Raw genomic sequence first — 20,929 nt, 5'->3', positions numbered from 1 at the left:
CACTCATCTCCCTGTTAAGGACTATTCCTGATGATTACCCAGCCAATTTTTATTGGAATATTTAATTACTTATTTCAGTGCTGCCATGTAATGTTTGTTGGAAATGGAGATAAATACTATGGAAATACATACTAGGCAAATTTATGATATGACTTAAAATTATGAGAAACCCAAAATAAAACACAAAATTATGATGGACCCACAATCCACGAAAAGCACTTCTTCTGGATTTCCATTTCTGGATTACAATTTGTCAAAACACAATCACAGTGTGATGGTTTTTCTGAATATCATTCTACATTCAACTATTTTGTAATTACTACAGAATTTTTTATCCAAACTAAGGAAATAATTGTAGAAAGTTGAGAACTCTGAAAACAGAATCAGGTCACTTAGAGGTCAAGACAGCATTCCAAAAACGATTATCGAACAGGTGGTAAGTACAGTATTCTTGTTCATAGTTCTACCTCATGCACACCGCTTCTACGAAGCAAGCTTGAGCCACCCTTTTATCATTTTTCCAATCACCCAATGCAACGCTAGGTTAGCATACATTTCTTACTAGGCCTAGGCTATAACTAGAGAAACTTGAACCAAAACACTAAATTTGTTCAAAATTTATTTAAAAAAAAATTGATCAGATGTTATAATCCAGCTACAGTAGGCTACATGGTTAATTCAATTTTGCATCTTAAAAAAGTAAATAATTATGTACAGTATTAACAATGGTAAACCCTGGGATGTTTATAAATGAAACTTAAGAATCGCTCAAGCTAAAAGTATCGCTCCTTATTTTATCCAAACAAAAACTACTAACTACCATTGCTAGTATATGTGCAACCCAACTGGCAAGACATTTTTGTTGATAAATTATTTTTTAAACATGTTTTATGCATATAGAATATAAAAGTGCATTATTGCATTAATAAAAGCATTTTTTTACTGAAAAAAAATGTCTGACTTGTTTTTATAGCAGTCAAATACTGTATTTGACCATTTGAAGAGAAAGTCATGTTTTTTTGTCGCAATTTATGTAATAAATTATTTATTTTGCACTATAGACATAATTATCAGAATACCATTAAAATTAACTGGTCAAATTGTGATTACTTTTATGATCTATCGTATATTTATTAAATGTTTGACTTTGACCCTATAGAGTTCTGCAGTGTGACGTTAGATGGCGCTGCATGGTTGCTAGCCAACCAAAAAATGCGTTCAACGCTACTATGTTGATAAACTGTATAGATCTGTATTTCTATCAAATTATGTATCTTAGCTTGACTTAAACTCTAGTTGGAAAAAAATAGATTATTAAAAACAAATGTTTAGTGATATTTTGAAATTTTAGTTTGTTTTTATTGAAAATTATTAAGTTTTAAAATGACTACTTCAAAAAGCCTATACCAAACCATTGGTGACCTTAAAGTCACTCAGGCAGGTTGAATGCATTTTTTGGTTGGCTAGCAACCATGCAGCGCCACTGTTGTGACGTCAGCATCGCAGAACTCTATGTCAACTGATAAAAGTGTCCTCTTTTGCTTTAATTAAGTGTATGATTTAATGATAATTTCTTTAATTTATTTAATAATAATTAAAAAACAATAACTCCATGCATTTGATGGTTCAATTTGATAGGCTATTAGAAAAAAAGCATCAAGTTTGTTCATACATTGTTATGTAATTACACCTTATTATTACTAACACGTTTTTGATTGGTGCAGACAAAGTTCTATTGTATTATACTTGGATGGAACATCTATAATACGCACATCAGAAGATGAAAACGTACAGTAGTTCCTTATTACCACAAATAAGGTGTATGACAATTTGTATTTGAAGGCACATCATACAGTTTATTTTGTCAATACGTATTTACAAAACGTTGCAATGCATACGTTAGTTGTCGTTCTTAATCTTCTGCCTATTGTCGTTCTTTCGACCAATTCATTCTATACAGTTATCCAGGGGCAGGCTCTTAAGGGTTGGAGTTACGAGTTGAAGAATATAAGCCGTGTAAATTGTTTGCTGGAATGTTCCGACAAATCATACTGCTTGTCGGTCAACTATAACCAGAAAGATCGTGTTTGTCAAATCAGTATGCAAATACTGGAAAAAGCATCAGTTGAAAACAACGTAATTCAAAAGCCAGAGTTTTGTTACATCGAAAGGGTGAGTTAAATTTTCTGATTTAGTGTACTGATGGAATGAACAACTTATGTAGTGTATTCAACAAAACCTGGTTTCGGGGAAACGCCTATTAGTAGGAATTGTTTTGGCTCCTGAAGGTGTTTTCTTACTTTGGTGATCTATTGTATCTCGGGTTCTGTTTTAAATTGATAGCTAGAATTTAAAATAAATTGTATACAGATTAAGCAACGCCATAGCAATTAAATTTACAGAGTGAAGTAATGTAAACATGGTTGGACCTCCCCAAAATTTATTTAGTATATAAAAGTAATAAACAAAAATATTATGAAGAATCACTTAAATCCAAATATAAATTAAATCCATATATAAAATAAAAAAATATCTCTATCAATATAAAAAAGAGAGTCAAGTATAAATTTATTTTACCATTTAAATATCATGAGGGATAAAAAACAAATGCTAGTATGGATGACCATAAGAGCAAAGCTTGTTTACCTGTAACCCATATTGTAGTTCATTAAAAACAACAAGGACAGGAAAAAGGTGCAGGTGGGGATTTTTTAAATGTTATAGTTTAAAAAAAGGTTCAATTGCAGTCACTTTGATACCTCATATGTATGGTTACGTGTATAGATATGATATTTCTTTTAATTGTATATAAATCATTTGAAGTAAATTTAACATAAAGATTACATTTATTACTGGTACTGTATACATAGTAAATACAATCTATGTGTCTTCTTTTAGTTAAGACAAAATTTAAATGTTATTAATATATTTCTATTTTTAATATTTTAACATACTAATATTTATAAACTAGACAAATTTTCCTAGGACTTTGTAGTAAGAAAAGTACAATTTGCCTGCTGGCTATACAGAATAGCCAAGAAATTGTCATATCGGCTATGCCTAGTCTAGTTTGAAAGGGCACTTCAAGAAAAGGGGGGTTTGTTCATAATCAAATATTTTATTACAATTGTTTGTTTATTAATTTCATATTCATACATAATTTTCATTTAAAAAATTATAATTGTCACTTCTGAGAAATTTTGGTTGGGTTTTTTCCTCATTTAGTGTTTATTGAAGTAATGATTGCAAAATCTGTATTTTCAAAACATAATTTTCAACTGTTCTTAAGGATATTAAATTGCAATAGATTTAAACTTGTATTTTTTTTCACTTTGTAGATTTCATTCTTTGTGAATTTGCAACCATAAACCTTTATAAATCAGATACTAAATAGAAATAATATTAAATTCAAGCAAGGATAGAAGAAAATTTCAGGTGCAACTTGGATCCACTAAGAAATTCAGACGTCAAATGCCAACGTCAATTTTTAAAGAATCGCCTTAAATGTGTTAATAGCTTGAAGATTTGTTTATACGAAACCTAACTTTTAAATTAATGATGTTTTTTAAAATAAATGAATTAAACAAATGAATTTAACAATTATTGCTTCTCTTTATAACTCTTTGAATAATTAATTTTATAAATAATATTTTATATTATTTTATGAATTTTAATATTTTCACTTGACCTAAACTTTCAACAGTGTTTCAAAGGTTGAATAATATTTTGATTTGTAATAAAAGAATAAACTGATGTAATTTTATTTTTGTAAATATCAAAATTATACAATTTTTTTAACCTGGACAAAAGTGTTCTGTCCACGACGTTGGAGAAATCCCGTCTGTAACAACATATAAATCATATTTATTAATAAATTTGGAGTTGATTAACATTCAGTTATCTAAAACAACTATCTGGCAACATCATAATACAAAACAAATTTTAAGATTTCTTTTAAATGAGGAGAAATATTACAATACCTAAACCTTCTTGCAAAAGTTTGATGATGAATTAACATGTGTAATGCAAATGATTAATCTAGAAAAAAAGAAAGCTTACCTTGTGGGAGACTATAACATAAACTTACTCCAACAATCTACCGACAACACTATCCAATCACACTTAGACACAATATTTTCTCAGTCATTTCAGCCAATCATAAAAAGTCCTACTAGAATATCCGATAATTGTGCTTCAATAATTGATAACATTTATTGCAACATCGATTCTTTTACTACGTCCCTTAAAAGTGGAATACTTATTACTGATATTTCTGATCACTTCCCAATATTCTGTGTAGATACTTTGGAAAAACATAATAAGCAATATCCTCGATTTGTATATAAACGACAATACTCTCCTCAACAAACGGAGTATTTTTTGCAAGAATTACAAAGTAATCAGTGGAATGATGTGCTATTCTCAAATAATGCGAATGTTGCTTATCAAAATTTTACAAACACTTTAAATAAAACAATTGATAATTGTTTCCCTTTAAAACGAATTAGAAATAAGGCGAACAAGTTAAAATCTCCTTGGATCACAGCTGAAATTGCCAGAGCTATCTCTCAAAAACATAAATTATATAAAAAGTACAAACAAAATAACACCACTACTAATAAAAGTACGTACATACATTTTAGAAACAAGTTAACCACTACTATTAGAAATCGGAAAAAAGAATATTATATGGTCCAGTTTGAACGAAATAAACAAGATATTAAAAAAACGTGGACAATCCTAAATGATATAATGGGTAGGAAAAAGACTACCAATTTGCCTACAAAAATAAAATTGGGTACTGAGACTTTCTCTGATAATGATGAGAAAGCTGATGCATTCAACTCTTTTTTTATTAATATTGGAGAAAAACTAAATAATAAATTTAGGCATGAATCTCAAAATGAAGAAATCACCCACAGAACTTTCTTAAAGGGAAATTTTACCTCTTCAATGTTTTTTAAGCCTGTTACTGAACATGAACTTAACCACTATATTAAAAACACAAAGAATACTTCTCCTGGCCATGATGGTATAAGTGCCCAACTCATAAAATCTGCTTCCCCGTTTATTTTAAAACCTTTATTGCATATTATTAATACGTCATTATCATCGGGCTGTGTCCCGGCTGATATAAAAATTGCTAAAGTTATCCCGGTATTTAAGAATGGTGACATCTCCGATATAAATAATTATCGGCCTATTTCCATTTTACCCTTTTTTTCCAAAATATTTGAGAGGATTGTGTATGATCAAACGATTTGTTACCTCTCAAAATATAACGTACTGAGTAAAACACAGTATGGATTTAGACAACACCATTCAACTAGTCATGCTTTAATACAATCGATTGAAAAAATCACAAACGCTATTGAGAATAAAGAGTTCACACTAGGAGTTTTCCTTGATTTATCAAAAGCGTTTGATACAATCGATCATGATATATTATTAGATAAGTTAAGATTTTATGGTATAAGAGGAGTTCCGCTAAACTGGTTCTCAAACTATCTTAAAAAAAGACTACAATACACATTTATTGTTAATACTGCATCTAGTAAAATGACAGTAAACACTGGAGTTCCTCAGGGATCCATATTGGGTCCATTATTATTTCTTATATTCATTAATGATATTAGTCTAGCATGTAACCATGTAGACATGATTATGTATGCAGATGACACAAATGTGTTTTATAGTCACAATGATATTACTCAAGCTTTTGATACAATGAACCAGGAGTTATCTATACTTTCGGACTGGTTTATTGCTAACAAATTAACGCTAAATGTAAACAAATCAAAATATGTTATATTTAAGGCTAGAAATAAGTCAGCTGACACTACCTCACTAGAATTGAGGATGGGAAATGAATGTATAGTAAAAGCTACTGAAGTTAAATTTCTAGGCTTATTTCTGGATGAAACTTTATCGTTTAATTTTCATGTAAATGAGGTAGCAAACAGTATTTCTAGAATAATTGGTGTCTTAAACAAAGTGAAGTCTATGTTATCAAGTAAAATCTTGTTAACGGTATACAATGCACTTATATTACCTAGAATAACGTATGCTATCACAGTATGGGGTGCTACTTCTGCTACAAACTTAAACCGTATACATATTCTCCAGAAAAAAGCACTTAGAAATATTTGTCATGTTCATTTTATGCATCCTTCTCATCCACTTTTTATTTCAACCCAAACATTAAATATTTTTGACCTTTATACGAAACACACTGCTATATTTATGTATCAATATAAACATAATCTATTACCTGAATCATTTAATAACTTATTTAGTACATCTGCCTCATTCCATAATTACTCAACTAGAAACAGGTCAAACTACTGTCCACAACTAAAACGCACCAAAGTCGGACAGCAATGTATTTCCTACCAAGGAACACATATTTGGAACAATTTAACAGACTATATAAAACAATCCCCCACTTTAAGTTTGTTTAAACAGAGATTAAAGTAATATTATAACAATAGAAATATTTAAGTTAAGTAAATCACATTATGTTATTTTGGTTTGTTCTTTTTGTTTGTACTAATTCTTTGATCTTTTTGTTAGGGTTACATGCTTAAAGCACTTGTGCTTATTTTGTATCCCATTCCATTATCTTATTATTTGTATTGTATTTGTATATGTTTTTATTTTGATTATGGAATAAAAATGTCGATGAATTGAAGTCATGTACATTGCCTGTCTGTGACGCATACAATTTTAATAATTTTTTTGTACAGTCTTATAAATTGGTTTGACTTTCATAATTAACATTCATGGCCATATATGTTATGTATTCTTTTTTATTTCTAAAATATGGCTAGTTATATTCTCAAAAATGTCACGTCCATATTACAAAAATACTTTGGAATGCCCCCATGTTAGTGTTTCATCTATAATTACGCCCAAATAATTTTGAATGGGAAACCTGTGAAAAAGCAATATTGTCAATCATAATTTGAATATTATGTGTTTTCTACTACACATGGTATAAGTATATTGAGTGATAAGTAATATTAGATTTGAGCAAAGAAGAAACTTTAGTAAAAAGGTTCATCTGGATCTCTGGATACTGTAGTATTCAAATATTTTATTCTTTTGGATCATCCAAATTAAAAAATTATTTGAAAGAAGAAACTTTATTTAGTTCTATTTTATTTCCAAACCCAACCAACCAACAATTCTCGATCAGAATACATTTCTACGCATGCATGATGCGTGACTGTGTAGTGGACGTATGATCAAAAATAATGTCTTTGGTTGTGACTTCAAACTAGCATATCTACACTAATTGGCCAATGTGATGCACCTACATTATCATGTGGTCACTCTCCATGGGAAGTTCACTATTTCAACTACTGTAAAATGCTGTTCCTCTCTCTCTCTCTCACCAAGAAAACTAGTTTGTAATTATTAAATTACTGTAATAGCGGCATTCTATATCTATATACTGTCATTATGTTAATTATTTTATATTTCATTTTTCTTCATGTCCTGGCCACTGATTCCAAAATGAGTAAGTATACAATTTATTATTAAATAAATTTATTTCTTATATGGAGGTTCACATTTATTATTAGTGATTGGCTGCTGGTCGTGACTGTTGCTGTTGAATTTGCCTATAGGAAATGTTCTCTTTAATATTCTTAAAGTACTTTCACTTGTATTTACCTACTATAAAATTAATCTTATAACCAAATGGACGTTTCACTCAATGTATAGGCTTATTTCAATGTTATATCTAATATGTGATCTTCAAACTTTGTAATTTTAGAGTGTTTTATGAGGGATTGTAGTACGATTTTACAAAATAATCCTTCTGCTGTGAGTGGTGAATATGCGATACAGCCAAATGATGGAGGACCACAGTTTACTGTGTACTGCAAGATGAGGAGTGATGCAGGATGGACAGTAAGTATAGGCAACAATTTATGTAAAGATATCTGAAGGAGCAAATATAACATCATTATAACACACTAGCTTATTACTTGAAAAAATTGAATTTTGCTTGTATCCTTGAAAGACACTTACAATTTATTTAAAGATATCAGAACATCATTGCCACAGCTTACTAATTCATTACTAAAACACACATCACAATACATTACTGTAAGAACTGCCAGCCATAGAGACACCAGCAAAACAATTAATAGAGAACAATGGTATGATTTCAGATAGAATCCGTTCCAGAAGTACAAGGACTTTCAAATTTACGATATTCAAGCCATTGTACAAGCATCTCTCATAATTAATAAACGGAAAGGGGATTCCATTCACATATGACGTCGCACTCTGCACTCCTTACATCTTGAAAATAGATAGAGGGCGATGTTGACTTACAGATGATGGCATGAATGAAATAAGGAGCTTTCGCACGAGCATGTAGACTTTAACGAATGACATCAACATTCTACTCATTTACACAACATAGTTAAGCGAACAGTTGTTTAGGAATGTTTAAAACTTGCATATGGATAAATAGCTTATTGCAATGAACAATTCCTAATAATACAGTATTTCGCTTTATTAAAAACATAACTTTAGATTTATCATTTTGTTCAACAGAAATTAATGATTCTTCCACATTTTTTACTAACGTTACTTTTCAGAAATAGGGTTCTCGACCCACACATAACTATACCTGCGCACACGCAGAGCGATTTGTTGAAGTGTTGTCTGGAGGTCACAACAAAACTATGTTCTAAACATAATGCAAGAACAATCACACTAAATGTTCAAAAACTTGCATAATTATTGTAAAATGAGTGTAATCAAATTGTAGAAAATGAGGAACATCAAAATTAAATTGTAAAATATTGACGTACCTTAATCGTAATATTACTGGTCAGATTCTTAATTCATTTACTTCTATTTACTCAAGTTGATGGGCTTGACATCACTGTTTTAGTAAGACTGTAGAGTATAGATTACTATCCTTTCATTATCAGGTGATACAGAGAAGACAAGATGGATCAGTTGATTTCTACCGTAATTGGGCAGAATACAAAGAGGGTTTTGGAAATGTGAACACAGAGTTCTGGCTTGGTAATGAACAAATCAACCGTTTAACAGCTGATGGCAGTTTTGAGCTTCTAATAGAGATGACTGACCACTTGGATGACATGAAGTTTGCAAGATATTCTCACTTTCGTATTGATACTGAGGACTCTAACTATGCTTTGAACATCAGTGGATACACAGGAACGGCAGGTTAGTACATTCAATCAATTTTTACACTAAAAAACACATTTCAAGTAAACAAAGAATTAAAAGTATTATTTTTCTTTATAGGCCTCACCTTTGTACCTTGCATTAAAAATACACACTGTGCACTTTGTTGTTGTTGCATTTATCACTTTAAGAGTATTAAAAACTGAATTTTCAAACCAATTATGACTACCTATATAATTGAGTTTAAACTAGATGGTACGCTCGTTCGAAAACCACCTCTATTCGGGGCAAATCATAAATTTGATTTAATCGTCAATAAATAGTAAATTATCTAACTCAACTTAATTAGTAGGCCTAATGGTTTTCAATTGTTTCTTAGAGCCAAATTCATACTTTAAGTCGGTTCCTACCCTACCCACCAAACTTGTTCTGCGTTTAGGGCATGTGATGCACCGTAGGCCTATCCTCTACTGGCTTTACGACGCTCATGCCAGTGAGGAAAGGGTGATGATGTGGGTGGTTTACCTGCAAAAATAAAGATTTGTACATAAAATACAGCGACTGAAAACGCTAGCTCATCATCACTGCACTGACTACGGTAGGTCAGGTATAATGAAGTTTTCCTTTGGTACTGTATAATATTAGCTATAAAAACAGTTGTGTTTAATAATTAATTAATTTTTAGTCATGTGCAAACGCGACTCTACAGCTCACTCGGTTGGTCGGTAAACACTAACTCAAATTTGAGCACGTGACCGCAGCCATGTATGGCCTTGTTTTATTTACAAATCATGTATTATGTGAAAAATATAGAAAAAGAAAAACAGAAATTTGAAATTGATTTAGGTTAAACTTAACAATATGCTACCCAAAGATAAAAAGGCAACATGATATCAAATCTGAAAGAAATTGGACCAATATTAAAGAAAAGCTACTATATACACAACCAATTAAAATTAATTAATCAAACTAACAATTCTAAAAATGATATCAAAATGTTCAATGGATTAGCTCCAACATTTAACAACAACATTTCAATTTAACATTTAAAAATGTTATTATTTTAAATGTTGTAGTTACTAAACACTTTGGAAATTAGTTTTCGCTTCCATTGTTTTTTTTAAATCAGTACATTTGTATTGAAAGTATATTTCAGTTAAAATATAAAAATAATATTAATGTTTTATTAATGTCAATTTTATCATATTTTCATAATTTCATGTTGTATGTAATATAGTATAGTTTATTTGTATTTTTCTTGTATATGGTTTTATCTTAACTGTTTATGTTGTATGGAGTGAGTGCAGAATCTGTTTGGGCTTTAGCCTATTCTCATTCCTGGTTATTTTTACATTGATGATCGAATAAATATTATTATATGAATTAATATGGTTCATATACATTAAAAGGAAAACAAGTAAAATAATAAGCAAACATTGAATGAGCAACAAATTATAATTATAATATAGTAAAATATATCAACCATATTGTATAATTTATAGAATAAAAGAAGAAAAGAACACTATTTTTGAAAAAAAAAAAAGTTTTTTGATTTTAAACAAATAAAAAATCCCCTAAAACAGGATGTGAATCTCAAAAAACATAAATTAATCAAAACACTCATTAGGTATGCATCATTTTACATAGCATATATTAATTTTGTACATGTTTAAATAAAACAATTGTATTAAAAAAAACTGCATGTATGAAGTAAACTAAAGATGATATGTTTTGTTTGTTTAGGTGATTCTTTGGCAGTACACAATGGTGAACAATTTACAACCAAAGACAGAGACAATGATAAGCACAGTGGTAACTGTGCTGAGCTATACAAAGGTGGTTGGTGGTACAATAGGTGTGGTGATTCAAACCTGAATGGGCTTTACCTTACACCAGGTACAGATGATAGTAAAGGCATCAGCTGGTATCATTTCCATAATAATCGTGCCAGTCTCAAGAAGACAGTGATGATGGTTAAAAGAGCACCATAAGAAAATTAATTATAACTTTAGTAATTTGACTTTAATTTGGCTCATAATAAAAAATGGCAAATATTGATTTTATTAAAGATGCAGTGAGATCAAAAATCATTAATTATTTTAAATGAATAATAAAACCTTGGTTTAATAACATAATGACGAAATAAAATTAATTTGAATATACAGTGTCTTAATTTAATCACATACAGTACATAAGTTTATGATTACGATAATTTATTAAATAATAATTATAGTATTGTCAGAATTGTTAAAAATATATGCCCATATATAATACTACATAGTAATATCAAATTCCATTATTATTAAAAGATACTACTGACTTGGATGTGTTATAATCTTGTAGTAAATCATTAATATTGGTATTTATTTTAGTTTTACTAATTTAATTAAAAGTGTATCTGGTGTTAAATGGTTATATTCTTTATAATTCATTCATTCAATCTTTTATTTTGGAATTTTGCAAAGTAATATTGGATATAAATTAATTAAAAAATAAACTACTAATTATTAAGTAAAATTTTGCCTTATCATTAAATGATTATTTATTATAATAATCCACATTTTATAACATCAATAATAAAATATATTGTCATATCAACTGTAATTTATTTTTTTGGGAATTTTTTATTAGTTAGTAACAATGGATGTTTTATTATTAATCATTTTTAAATATTATAGTAATACCAAATAATTTAATCAATTCATTCTGTAAAAAAATCTTATTTTATTATTTAAAACTATGCTAATACATACATAATAGTAACATTATTATTGTTTTAATATAATAATAACAAATTGATATCTAATCATAAATCAGTATTTCCTATATTTTCATTAATAATTAGTAGTGTTTTAATCTAATATTTGCTGAAGTTCTTAAATTGAATCTCGTTTTGAAATGAAAAAAAAACTTACAATGAATGTAGGCCTACATATTATATATCTTATTATATTGGTTTTTATAGAAATTAGTGACATAAGCAAACACAAGATGAATGTTTATGTATTTTCCAAGGTAAAGGTGAAAGTAATTGAATTTGAATTGAATTGAATTATTATTATTGCTTTTTAATTAATAAAATCAAATTGATATCTAATCATAAATCAGTATTTCCTATATTTTAATTAATGATATTCTAATTAATTATATTCTAGTAGTTTTAGGAGTATTTGTAATGGTGTTTGCTGAAGTTTTTAAATTGAATCTTGTTTTGAATTGATTAAAAATGAAATAAAAATGTACATGTAGCTACGTATATCTTATTATATTGGTTTTGATCTAAGAAATTAGTGACATAAGCAAACACAAGATGAATGTTGATGTATTTTCCAAGGTAAAGTGAAAGTATCAAACAAAATTTAAGATCTAAATCTAAAGCTTTGAATGTATTAGTGTAAAAAATCACTTTCAGCTAAAACAAAAAAAAACATAAAGGGGTTTGACCTATTAAAGATGTATTGTCCCCCAAAAACATGAAAAAAAAAGGTTAATTAAATCAGACATTGAATATGTTATTTTGTGGTTTTAAAAAAGTTAATCAGTTCCATATAGAAAAAAAAATGTTTTCACCTACAAATTGATTAAATAAATGGTTAAATTCAACCAAAAACCCACTGGCTGGCAGCCAATTTGGCCATTTTTTGCTTTAAATTACAGTTTTTTTCAGATAAATACATTTTTTTTCAATCCAATTTTTTGTCAAAGTCGATAACTATTATGTTACATTAAAATGGCATATTCAATAAAAATTTTGTTAAGAATTATTTTTTCAGGGGGACAATACATCTTTAACCCCTAAATGTTCTAATAAAAGCATCAGTTGCTATAGCAACAAAAGAAAGTACGGTTACAAGAGGGCAGTGATAAAGAGAACACCAATCTTTAGGAGTTCATGCCTAGGACCTTGCAGCACCTTAAATATCAACATATGCCATGTTGTATATTTATTGAATGTTACTACGTTTCAATGACAAAAGTAACTGAGCAAAAATAAAACAAACTGAAATAATTCTAAGGGCCTGTTTCTGCTGCAACTGCTCAAAATACGGTATAAAAAACGGTATTTTTTATACCGTATTTTTTAGTACCCCGTTTCTGCTAACAATACTTCTTGGGTGGTCGTGTTAAATTTCATCTTTTTTACCCAAATTGCCATTCATTTATTTGATCGATAATTAAAAGTCGCAATAAAGGAAGTTTTACGTCTCACTTTCAACAGCCTAGCCCTAGAGATAGAGATGTTGTGAGAGCACAGAAAACATCGTAATGGGGACAATTAATTCGTTCCCTCCCCGAGTTATTGTATTTTGCAATGTTGTACTGCTTTCGCAGGCTCTTCACCTTTGAGTTTACTTGCTTTGGAGACAAGTCTATTCCATACTCCTGCTTTATTTTTTTAGAAATGTCTTTATAAATGTGGTTGTCCCTTTTATTACCTTTTAGTTGGCCAGACATTTTAGCTTCCCCACACAAATTTATTTAGTAAAACTGTTACGTCTTCGCTCCACATTTTCGCCGAATATATATATACACGTGTGTAAAACAGCTGACAGCGACAGAAAATAAAAATACGAATGTTGACCTTAAAAATGGTATTTTTTATTGGCAGCAGAAACGGGTACAAAAAATACGGTATAAATTTGTAAATACCATATTTTATCCACAAATTTTGTGGGGAAAATACGGTATACAAAATACGGTATATTTTTTATGAGCGTAGTTTCTGCTGCCAAAAATATACCGTATATATACGGTATTCAAAAAATACAGTATAATATACGGTATTTAGTTGGCAGCAGAAACAGGGCCTAATTAAATACTTGCATGAGGTATATTCTCAATTAATTGTAAAACCAAAACAATACTGGGTATGACTAAACTAATCAATCTGTGATAACTGTAGAATGGACATGAGAAAGCAAAGAGATTATTAAACGGTTATTTCAGAGTAAACAACACAAGTGTGGCAACTGAGAATGGACTAGAGACGTGATTTACTTCAACTTTTAGTTGATAGAATTTTTGAAAATTTTGTTTATACATTCTGACGTAATAAATATACATCAGGCTTCCAGTAACTATTTCAAAATTTATAATCGGAGTAAAGCTATAATGGTGAACGCAAAGAAATTAGAGAGTGGCTATTCCATATTATACAACACCAAGTATTGTAAACTTTAAATACTTAAATTTTAGGTGATCTTGTCTTTTGGTTTAGGGGCGCCAAAAAATAAAGCCATAACATCAGTACAGGTTCCAGGCTCTCCTTGAATATTATTCTGGTGCTACAACAAGACATCTTGGAAAAAACTTAAAACTGGAGTCCATGGGCCTTGTGTACATTAAAAAAAACATCTTACGGTAGAGTTTAGGGGGTTACCCCAATGTACTGGTCCATTTCAGCTCCTGTTGTTTATGATAGGCATCTGGACCATGGCTTCTGTGTCTGTAGAGGGCCTAATCGAACTGTTAAACAATAATTAAAACTACTCACATTGCAACACCGTAAAACTCGTGCTTGGCCGTTGATACAGCAACATCGCCCTCTATCAATACTTGATAGTAGTCCTCTTTTGACTGCTGATAACCCCAATGAACTATATTATCTTTCAGACTCTCATAAGCCTCAGTGAAAATATCTATATAAAAACAGGTAGATCCCACTTTGTGAATTAAAATACTGAAAGATGAGGGCGTATCAATCTGATCTCTAGTGCACATGTGTAATTCAGAGACTAGTGCTGTTCCGCCGTACTACACAGAGTCGCTATTCAATCAAATTTGAACAATACTATGATTTATTCTAGCTTTATTGGGAATGTTAAACAGTGGCAGTACAAATAAATGATATATTTTATAATATTTTTAAATCGCAGACAATATTTTTTAACACTGCCCTCTACTGATTTTATCGAATTTGAACAATACCATAATTTATTCTAGCTTCTTTAGGAATGTTAAACAGTGGCAGCACAAATAAATGATATTTAATGTTTTTAAAGGGGGGTTCCGGGTTTAAAATGAATAGTAAAAAATGTAAAATATATTTGTTTGTCTCTTGAACGGTAAAAGTTTCAATTTATATAAGCGCCCAGTGAAGCAGAACGAAGGCTGTGAAATGAGGCCAGATTACAAGTGCAGCTACGGCAAAATCACAATGTGGTTACAGAATAGGAAATTCGTGAAATGGTCAATCTTCCGACGACTCGTTATCATTAACCATATCAATTACTTTTGTAAAATTATACTTATCTGATGTAATTTTAGTCGGTCTTCCCATTTATAAAGTCAATTTTCTATGAAAATCCATCAAAACCGTGAAAAATTAGATAAGTTTGCACTTTACGTTTGCCGATTTTCGCACTGACTTAGGGAAAGCCTTCAAAATCAATGAAGCGTAACGTATACATTCCTGCTGAGCGAGGAGAGCGAGACGACGATACACGTGCTCTCTCTGCCCATGCCTGGCATCGTCACGTGATAAGCAGATACAGTATACAATACCAAACTGGTCGGGTCGAGTATACCCCGTCTAAATTACAACATGAACGATGTACAGTATTTGATTGAAGGTCGACTCGACCTACCGGAATGGTATAGATAATATAGCTCGAATGAGAGAGTTGGAATATTTGTAAACATGAGTACAGTATTGCTAATTTTAACAAGTGTAGCCTATAGTAAAAGGCCTGGTAGTATCAATTCGCATAGGGTCTACTACACTAGCTAGCTCAATTTTTAACTGGGCCGGATAGGCTAGGTCTCCTTCCTACTACCGGTGTACTTGCTTGATGCAGTATCCGCTTTTTTGGAGAGTAAACTAGGCCTATTTCAGGCCTACTTATTAGACGATCGGGACACCATACGTGCGGACGGCGATCGGACCTTGTTTTGCCTCAATATTTACAGCCGATTTTTGTAGAACGTTTTAGGTTTAGATTGTTTAGGAGTTTGGTTGATAGGATGGGTTTGGATTCCACTGACTTTTGTTATTTATGGGCCAATCGTTTAGTAATAGGCTAGCTAGGCCCATGAATGATGGCCCCAATGTTTTAACGTAGCCATCGTGGCATGGAATCCCTAGTCAGAAATGGCTCTCACCCATGAATAAAATGATTTAGGCTAGGCCTTCATTCATTCATTCATTCTTTATTTAGCCTTTAAAATCGAAATACATTTAAAACAAGGTAACAAAAACAAGACAGGTGAAAATCTAAGGAGGCAAGGATAAGCAAAAACAATTAAAATCGCTGTAGCTCGCAGGCTTGCTTATCCAGGCCTAGCCTAGTACGTGAAGCCGATATACGATCTGTACTATTCGAGGTATAAAAATAGTATAATTTATGACTCCGTAATCTGTACTAAATTTTGTATTTCATTAAATGTCAAATAAATATATGCTACTACTGTTATTATTACACTTTAGGCCTAGCTTAGAAAATCTACAAAAAATGTATTTCACAATGATCGAGTGGTCGTCGTTTGACAGGGGAGAGAGAACACAACGTACAAGCTTGACGTCGCGAGTTTGGAATCCACTGATGACGTGATTTTGTGAATATCTCATGAATATTAATGAACTTCCCTAAGCTGCTGAAAAACAGACTTTCCATGAATTTACCCTAAAATGTATATGAAATTTAATTTTTTTAATTTCTCGTTATTACTTCTTCATTCTGACATGTCTATATTGTTATAATATTTTTTATTTAATAAATAAACGATATTTAAAAGCAATTTTAAACCCAGAATCCCCCTTTAAATCGCAGACAATATTTTTTATCACTGCCCTCTACTGACTTTATAATTACCTGGAATTTCTGAGTAATGTTCCCCAAGAACAGAAATCCTGAAGTCTTCCCCACTATCTAGAAGTTTATAAAGTGTTCTAAAAAAAAGGTCAGGATTCTTGTCGTGTTCCCTACAGAAGGAAAAAAATGTGAATAAGTACCACTACTAAACAAGAAATATTTCTTACAAAAAACGCTGCTCGCTTATTGAAAAATATTTTTTATTTTAAATGTTTTTGAATGTGTCATTTTATTGTCACATAATAGTTATTTTACCTGAAAAAAATGTAATTTAAAGCAACAAATACTTAAATTGTCTGTCAGACAATGGTTTTTGGGTTTCTTTTCTTTTTTTATATGTGAATAAATATTATTTTTTTTGTTACAGAAGTGAATACTCAATTTCTGTCACTTTAGTTAATTTTATTGCTAAGGTCAAATCTGGGGGTCACTTCATCACCCTAGATATTTCAATTGTGAAGTATCCTATTACAAACACAAACTTTAATGGACTGTTTCGATAATAATTCAATGATCTGACAGTGAATATACCAGAAATGCTTATTAGAGATTTGTAATTTTAGCATGACATGTCCTAATAGACTCTTTCCCAGACGTTTTTTGGGTCTACTGTAGCAGCTGGAATCAATAAATTATAGTGGAGTTTCCATTTTCACAAAACTGTCTGTCCTTAGAACTATAACTGCTGCTTGCTTTAGCTTCTGATTGAGTAGTCCTAATGGGACGTAGCGGGCTAGAGCAGCAGCGTGAAAATCCAGGTAAACTAAGCACAAAATAGTAAAAATTCAGACAGTGTAAATAAGTACAGCAGTGTAAATAAGTACAGCAGTGTCAATAAGTATAGCAGTGTAAATAAGTACAGCAGTGTAAATAAGTACAGCAGTGTAAATAAGTACAGCAGTGTAAATAAGTACAGCAGTGTCAATAAGTATAGCAGTGTAAATAAGTATAGCAGTGTCAATAAGTATAGCAGTGTAAATAAGTACAGCAGTGTAAATAAGTATAGCAGTGTCAATAAGTATAGCAGTGTAAATATGTACAGCAGAGTAAATAAGTATAGCAGTCAAATAAGTACAGCAGTGTAAATAAATATAGCAGTGTAAATAAGTACAGCAGAGTAAATAAGTATAGCAGTCAAATAAGTATAGCAGTCAAATAAGTACAGCAGTGTCAATAAGTATAGCAGTGTAAATATGTATAGCAGTGTAAATAAGTACAGCAGTGTAAATAAGTATAGCAGTCAAATAAGTATAGCAGTCAAATAAGTACAGCAGTCAAATAAGTACAGCACTGTAAATAAGTATAGCAGTGTCAATAAGTATAGCAGACTAAATAAGCATAGCACTCAAATGATTATAGCAGTCTAAATAAGTGATGCAGTCAAAACATGCACTAGGACTGTACCATCTATGAGCCCATACTATTTTTAATGGGGATGACAATTGTGATAAAACTGAACTGCAGCTATAAACTGTCTGTTCTCCGGTGACACCTGATTTAATAGCCCTGTCTTTGGATTTTTCAAACAACTCCTGACTTCCATGTAATGAACTGGCCTGTTCCGCTAACGTCAGTCCTTCCATAACATCTGCTATTGGATCATTCATTATTGGAAATTCTATTGGAAAATACAACACTTTTGATTTTGGTCGTATCTTTTCAGCGAGGCCTTTAGGACGGAAGTCAGGCATAAGTTTTAAAAATGTCCCAATTGATGACAAGAAAGATTCCATGTTGTATTTTGAGTTGAATAAAACAATGTCAGCAGTTAAACTAAAAGAAAAATGTAAATTAACATTAAATAAATTTTATACAGTATAAAGTTTTCCTTTGCATATAAATATTGACCTCATCTGGGCATAGATAGAAGAATAAATTATGGACTGAGCAAAATACTTTTCAAAATAAAGAGAGATAAAGATAACTGCAGAAATAAGCATTTGCGACGTCAACAATATATTGATTTTCTGAAAATCAAGGGGAATAGTCTGTAAGTATTCAGGATGACAACTTTAAAATTACCATTAAAACACAACACTGTGTAAAGTACGATCAAACAATCAGCAGTTACCTACACACAGAACATGCGCAACATATGCAAAAAATGTTACGTCACTGTGTTACCAGCCAGAAAAAGTATGATCGTTTTGCTGTTTTCTGCGCATGATACAAACGTCCTTCCCGCAACGGGCCAACTAGATTAGTGGGAGGTGCCATTTTATCATAAATTTTGTGTGCGAGTACCATTTCTGACTATCTAGGGGTCGTATTTACCGAACGCTCAAATGCTTGTGTCTGAGCCTCCCTCTCCCCACCCCTATATTTCAAAATCGTGGATCCACCCCTGCTGTCCTTCTCAATTCCCTACTATAAATTTAAAAACTAACAATAAATATACAGTACCAGGTTATTATTTGATTATATCCATATTGAAAATCTCTGTCTTTTTGTTTTCGGACAGGGTAAACCAGCTGGTTTTCATGGAAGTAAACAATCTTGGTCAGCCGAGACAAATCAGGTCGCAGTGCTACCAACTCTGCTAAATTTAATACTGAACTGGTAAACAAAATTCTAAGGGAAGAAAAGTGAACAGTTAATAATTTTATTTTATTAATTTTAGCAACATTAAAACAATACATAAACTTTGAGTGTGCCAAGGAGTGGCAAAAGAGGTCAAAGGACCACTGTCGCCATAAGGTGTGCCACACCAGCACTCAAAGCATACATTAAAACATAAAACAATGTAAATATGTAATATTAATACCATAATTATATACATTAAAGAGGCATAGTGTTTTTAAAGTGGTCCATTAACATGTTTTTAAATTGTACCCAACTTCCGCATACAAAGGCGTCTTTAATATTGACCGGTAGTGAATTCCACAAACGAATAAATCTGGTTGGGATACAATGCTTTCCTATCAGTTTTGGATGCAAGATGTTTAAAAGTTAGAACATCCAAATGCCTACAATTGATAGTCAACATATTTAAAATAAAACTATTCTGTAATTTATACAATATATTTGTAACAAAAATAACGGTAAAATAATCTCAATTTGATTCAGCTGTCATCAAATTCAGTCTAGTTAATCGGTCAGAATATGGCTGATCTAAGATTCGTTGATGAAGGATAAATCGACTTGACCTTCTTTGAATTTTCTCTATCTTATTAATATGACATTGACGATAAGGATACCAAACAGGGGAGCAATATTGAATATGGGGAAGAACAAGACATTTATAAAGTTTAAGTAAAACAGATGTAGAACAACCTGTGGCAATTGATCGTATAAAACCTAACATCCTATTGCATTTCAAAGTTACATTATCTACCTGATGTGCCCATGACAAATTATGGGATATTACCACACCAAGTAACGTAATGTCATTAACGTTCACGAGTTCATGTCCATTTAGAATGCAAGATGGAACAACGGGATCTCGTTTTCTGGACAATGACAGCACTTTACATTTATTAGGGTTAATGGAAAGTGAATTAAGTGCTGACCACCAGGAGATCGTGTCAATGTCCTGTTGCAGAGATAAACTATCTTCCTCCGTCATTATACATTTAGCAATGCAAGTTTCGTCTCTGTATATTGATATGGTTTTGCACGTAGGTGCATATGTAGATCATTAACATATATGTTAAATAACAGGGGTCCAAGCACAGACCCCTGAGGAACCCCTGATATTACGCAACTCTTGCCAGACATCTTTCCTTTAAAAACAACTTGTTGCTTACGTTCAGTTAAAAATGATTCCAACCAAGGCAACATGGAACCACCAATTCCATAGGTTCTTTTCAGTTTGGAAATCATTGTAGAGTGCGAAATGGAATCAAATGCACGACTATAGTCCAGTGCAACAATATCAATGCGTGGGACACCTTTAATAATCTGTATAATAATATTGTTTATTACAGTTCCCCGATATTTTG

The 20,929-nt window shown here is 31.1% G+C and overlaps 2 protein-coding genes across 2 annotated transcripts; one reads left to right on the top strand and one right to left on the bottom strand.

The window, feature by feature from the left end:
- The first annotated feature begins 7,910 nt into the window (after positions 1–7,910).
- Positions 7,911–11,298, top strand: LOC140041151 (angiopoietin-related protein 2-like). The gene is made up of 4 exons (XM_072087581.1): positions 7,911–7,917; positions 8,051–8,168; positions 8,915–9,216; positions 10,921–11,298. Exons 1-4 carry the CDS (start codon positions 7,911–7,913, stop codon positions 11,166–11,168), a joined length of 675 nt encoding a protein of 224 aa, XP_071943682.1. The 3' UTR covers positions 11,169–11,298.
- A 3,369-nt stretch (positions 11,299–14,667) lies between these two features.
- Positions 14,668–20,553, bottom strand: LOC140041144 (tRNA-queuosine alpha-mannosyltransferase-like). The gene is made up of 6 exons (XM_072087569.1): positions 20,356–20,553; positions 19,821–19,906; positions 19,392–19,559; positions 18,393–18,761; positions 16,989–17,098; positions 14,668–14,816 (listed from the first exon to the last, which is right to left on the bottom strand). The coding sequence occupies exons 1-6, from the start codon at positions 20,551–20,553 to the stop codon at positions 14,668–14,670; spliced, it is 1,080 nt and encodes a 359-aa protein (XP_071943670.1).
- Positions 20,554–20,929: the final 376 nt, after the last annotated feature.

The sequence above is a fragment of the Antedon mediterranea genome, chromosome 1 (assembly GCF_964355755.1).
Source record: "Antedon mediterranea chromosome 1, ecAntMedi1.1, whole genome shotgun sequence".
NCBI lineage: Eukaryota > Metazoa > Echinodermata > Crinoidea > Comatulida > Antedonidae > Antedon > Antedon mediterranea.
This window is presented reverse-complemented; position numbering and strand designations above follow the sequence as displayed.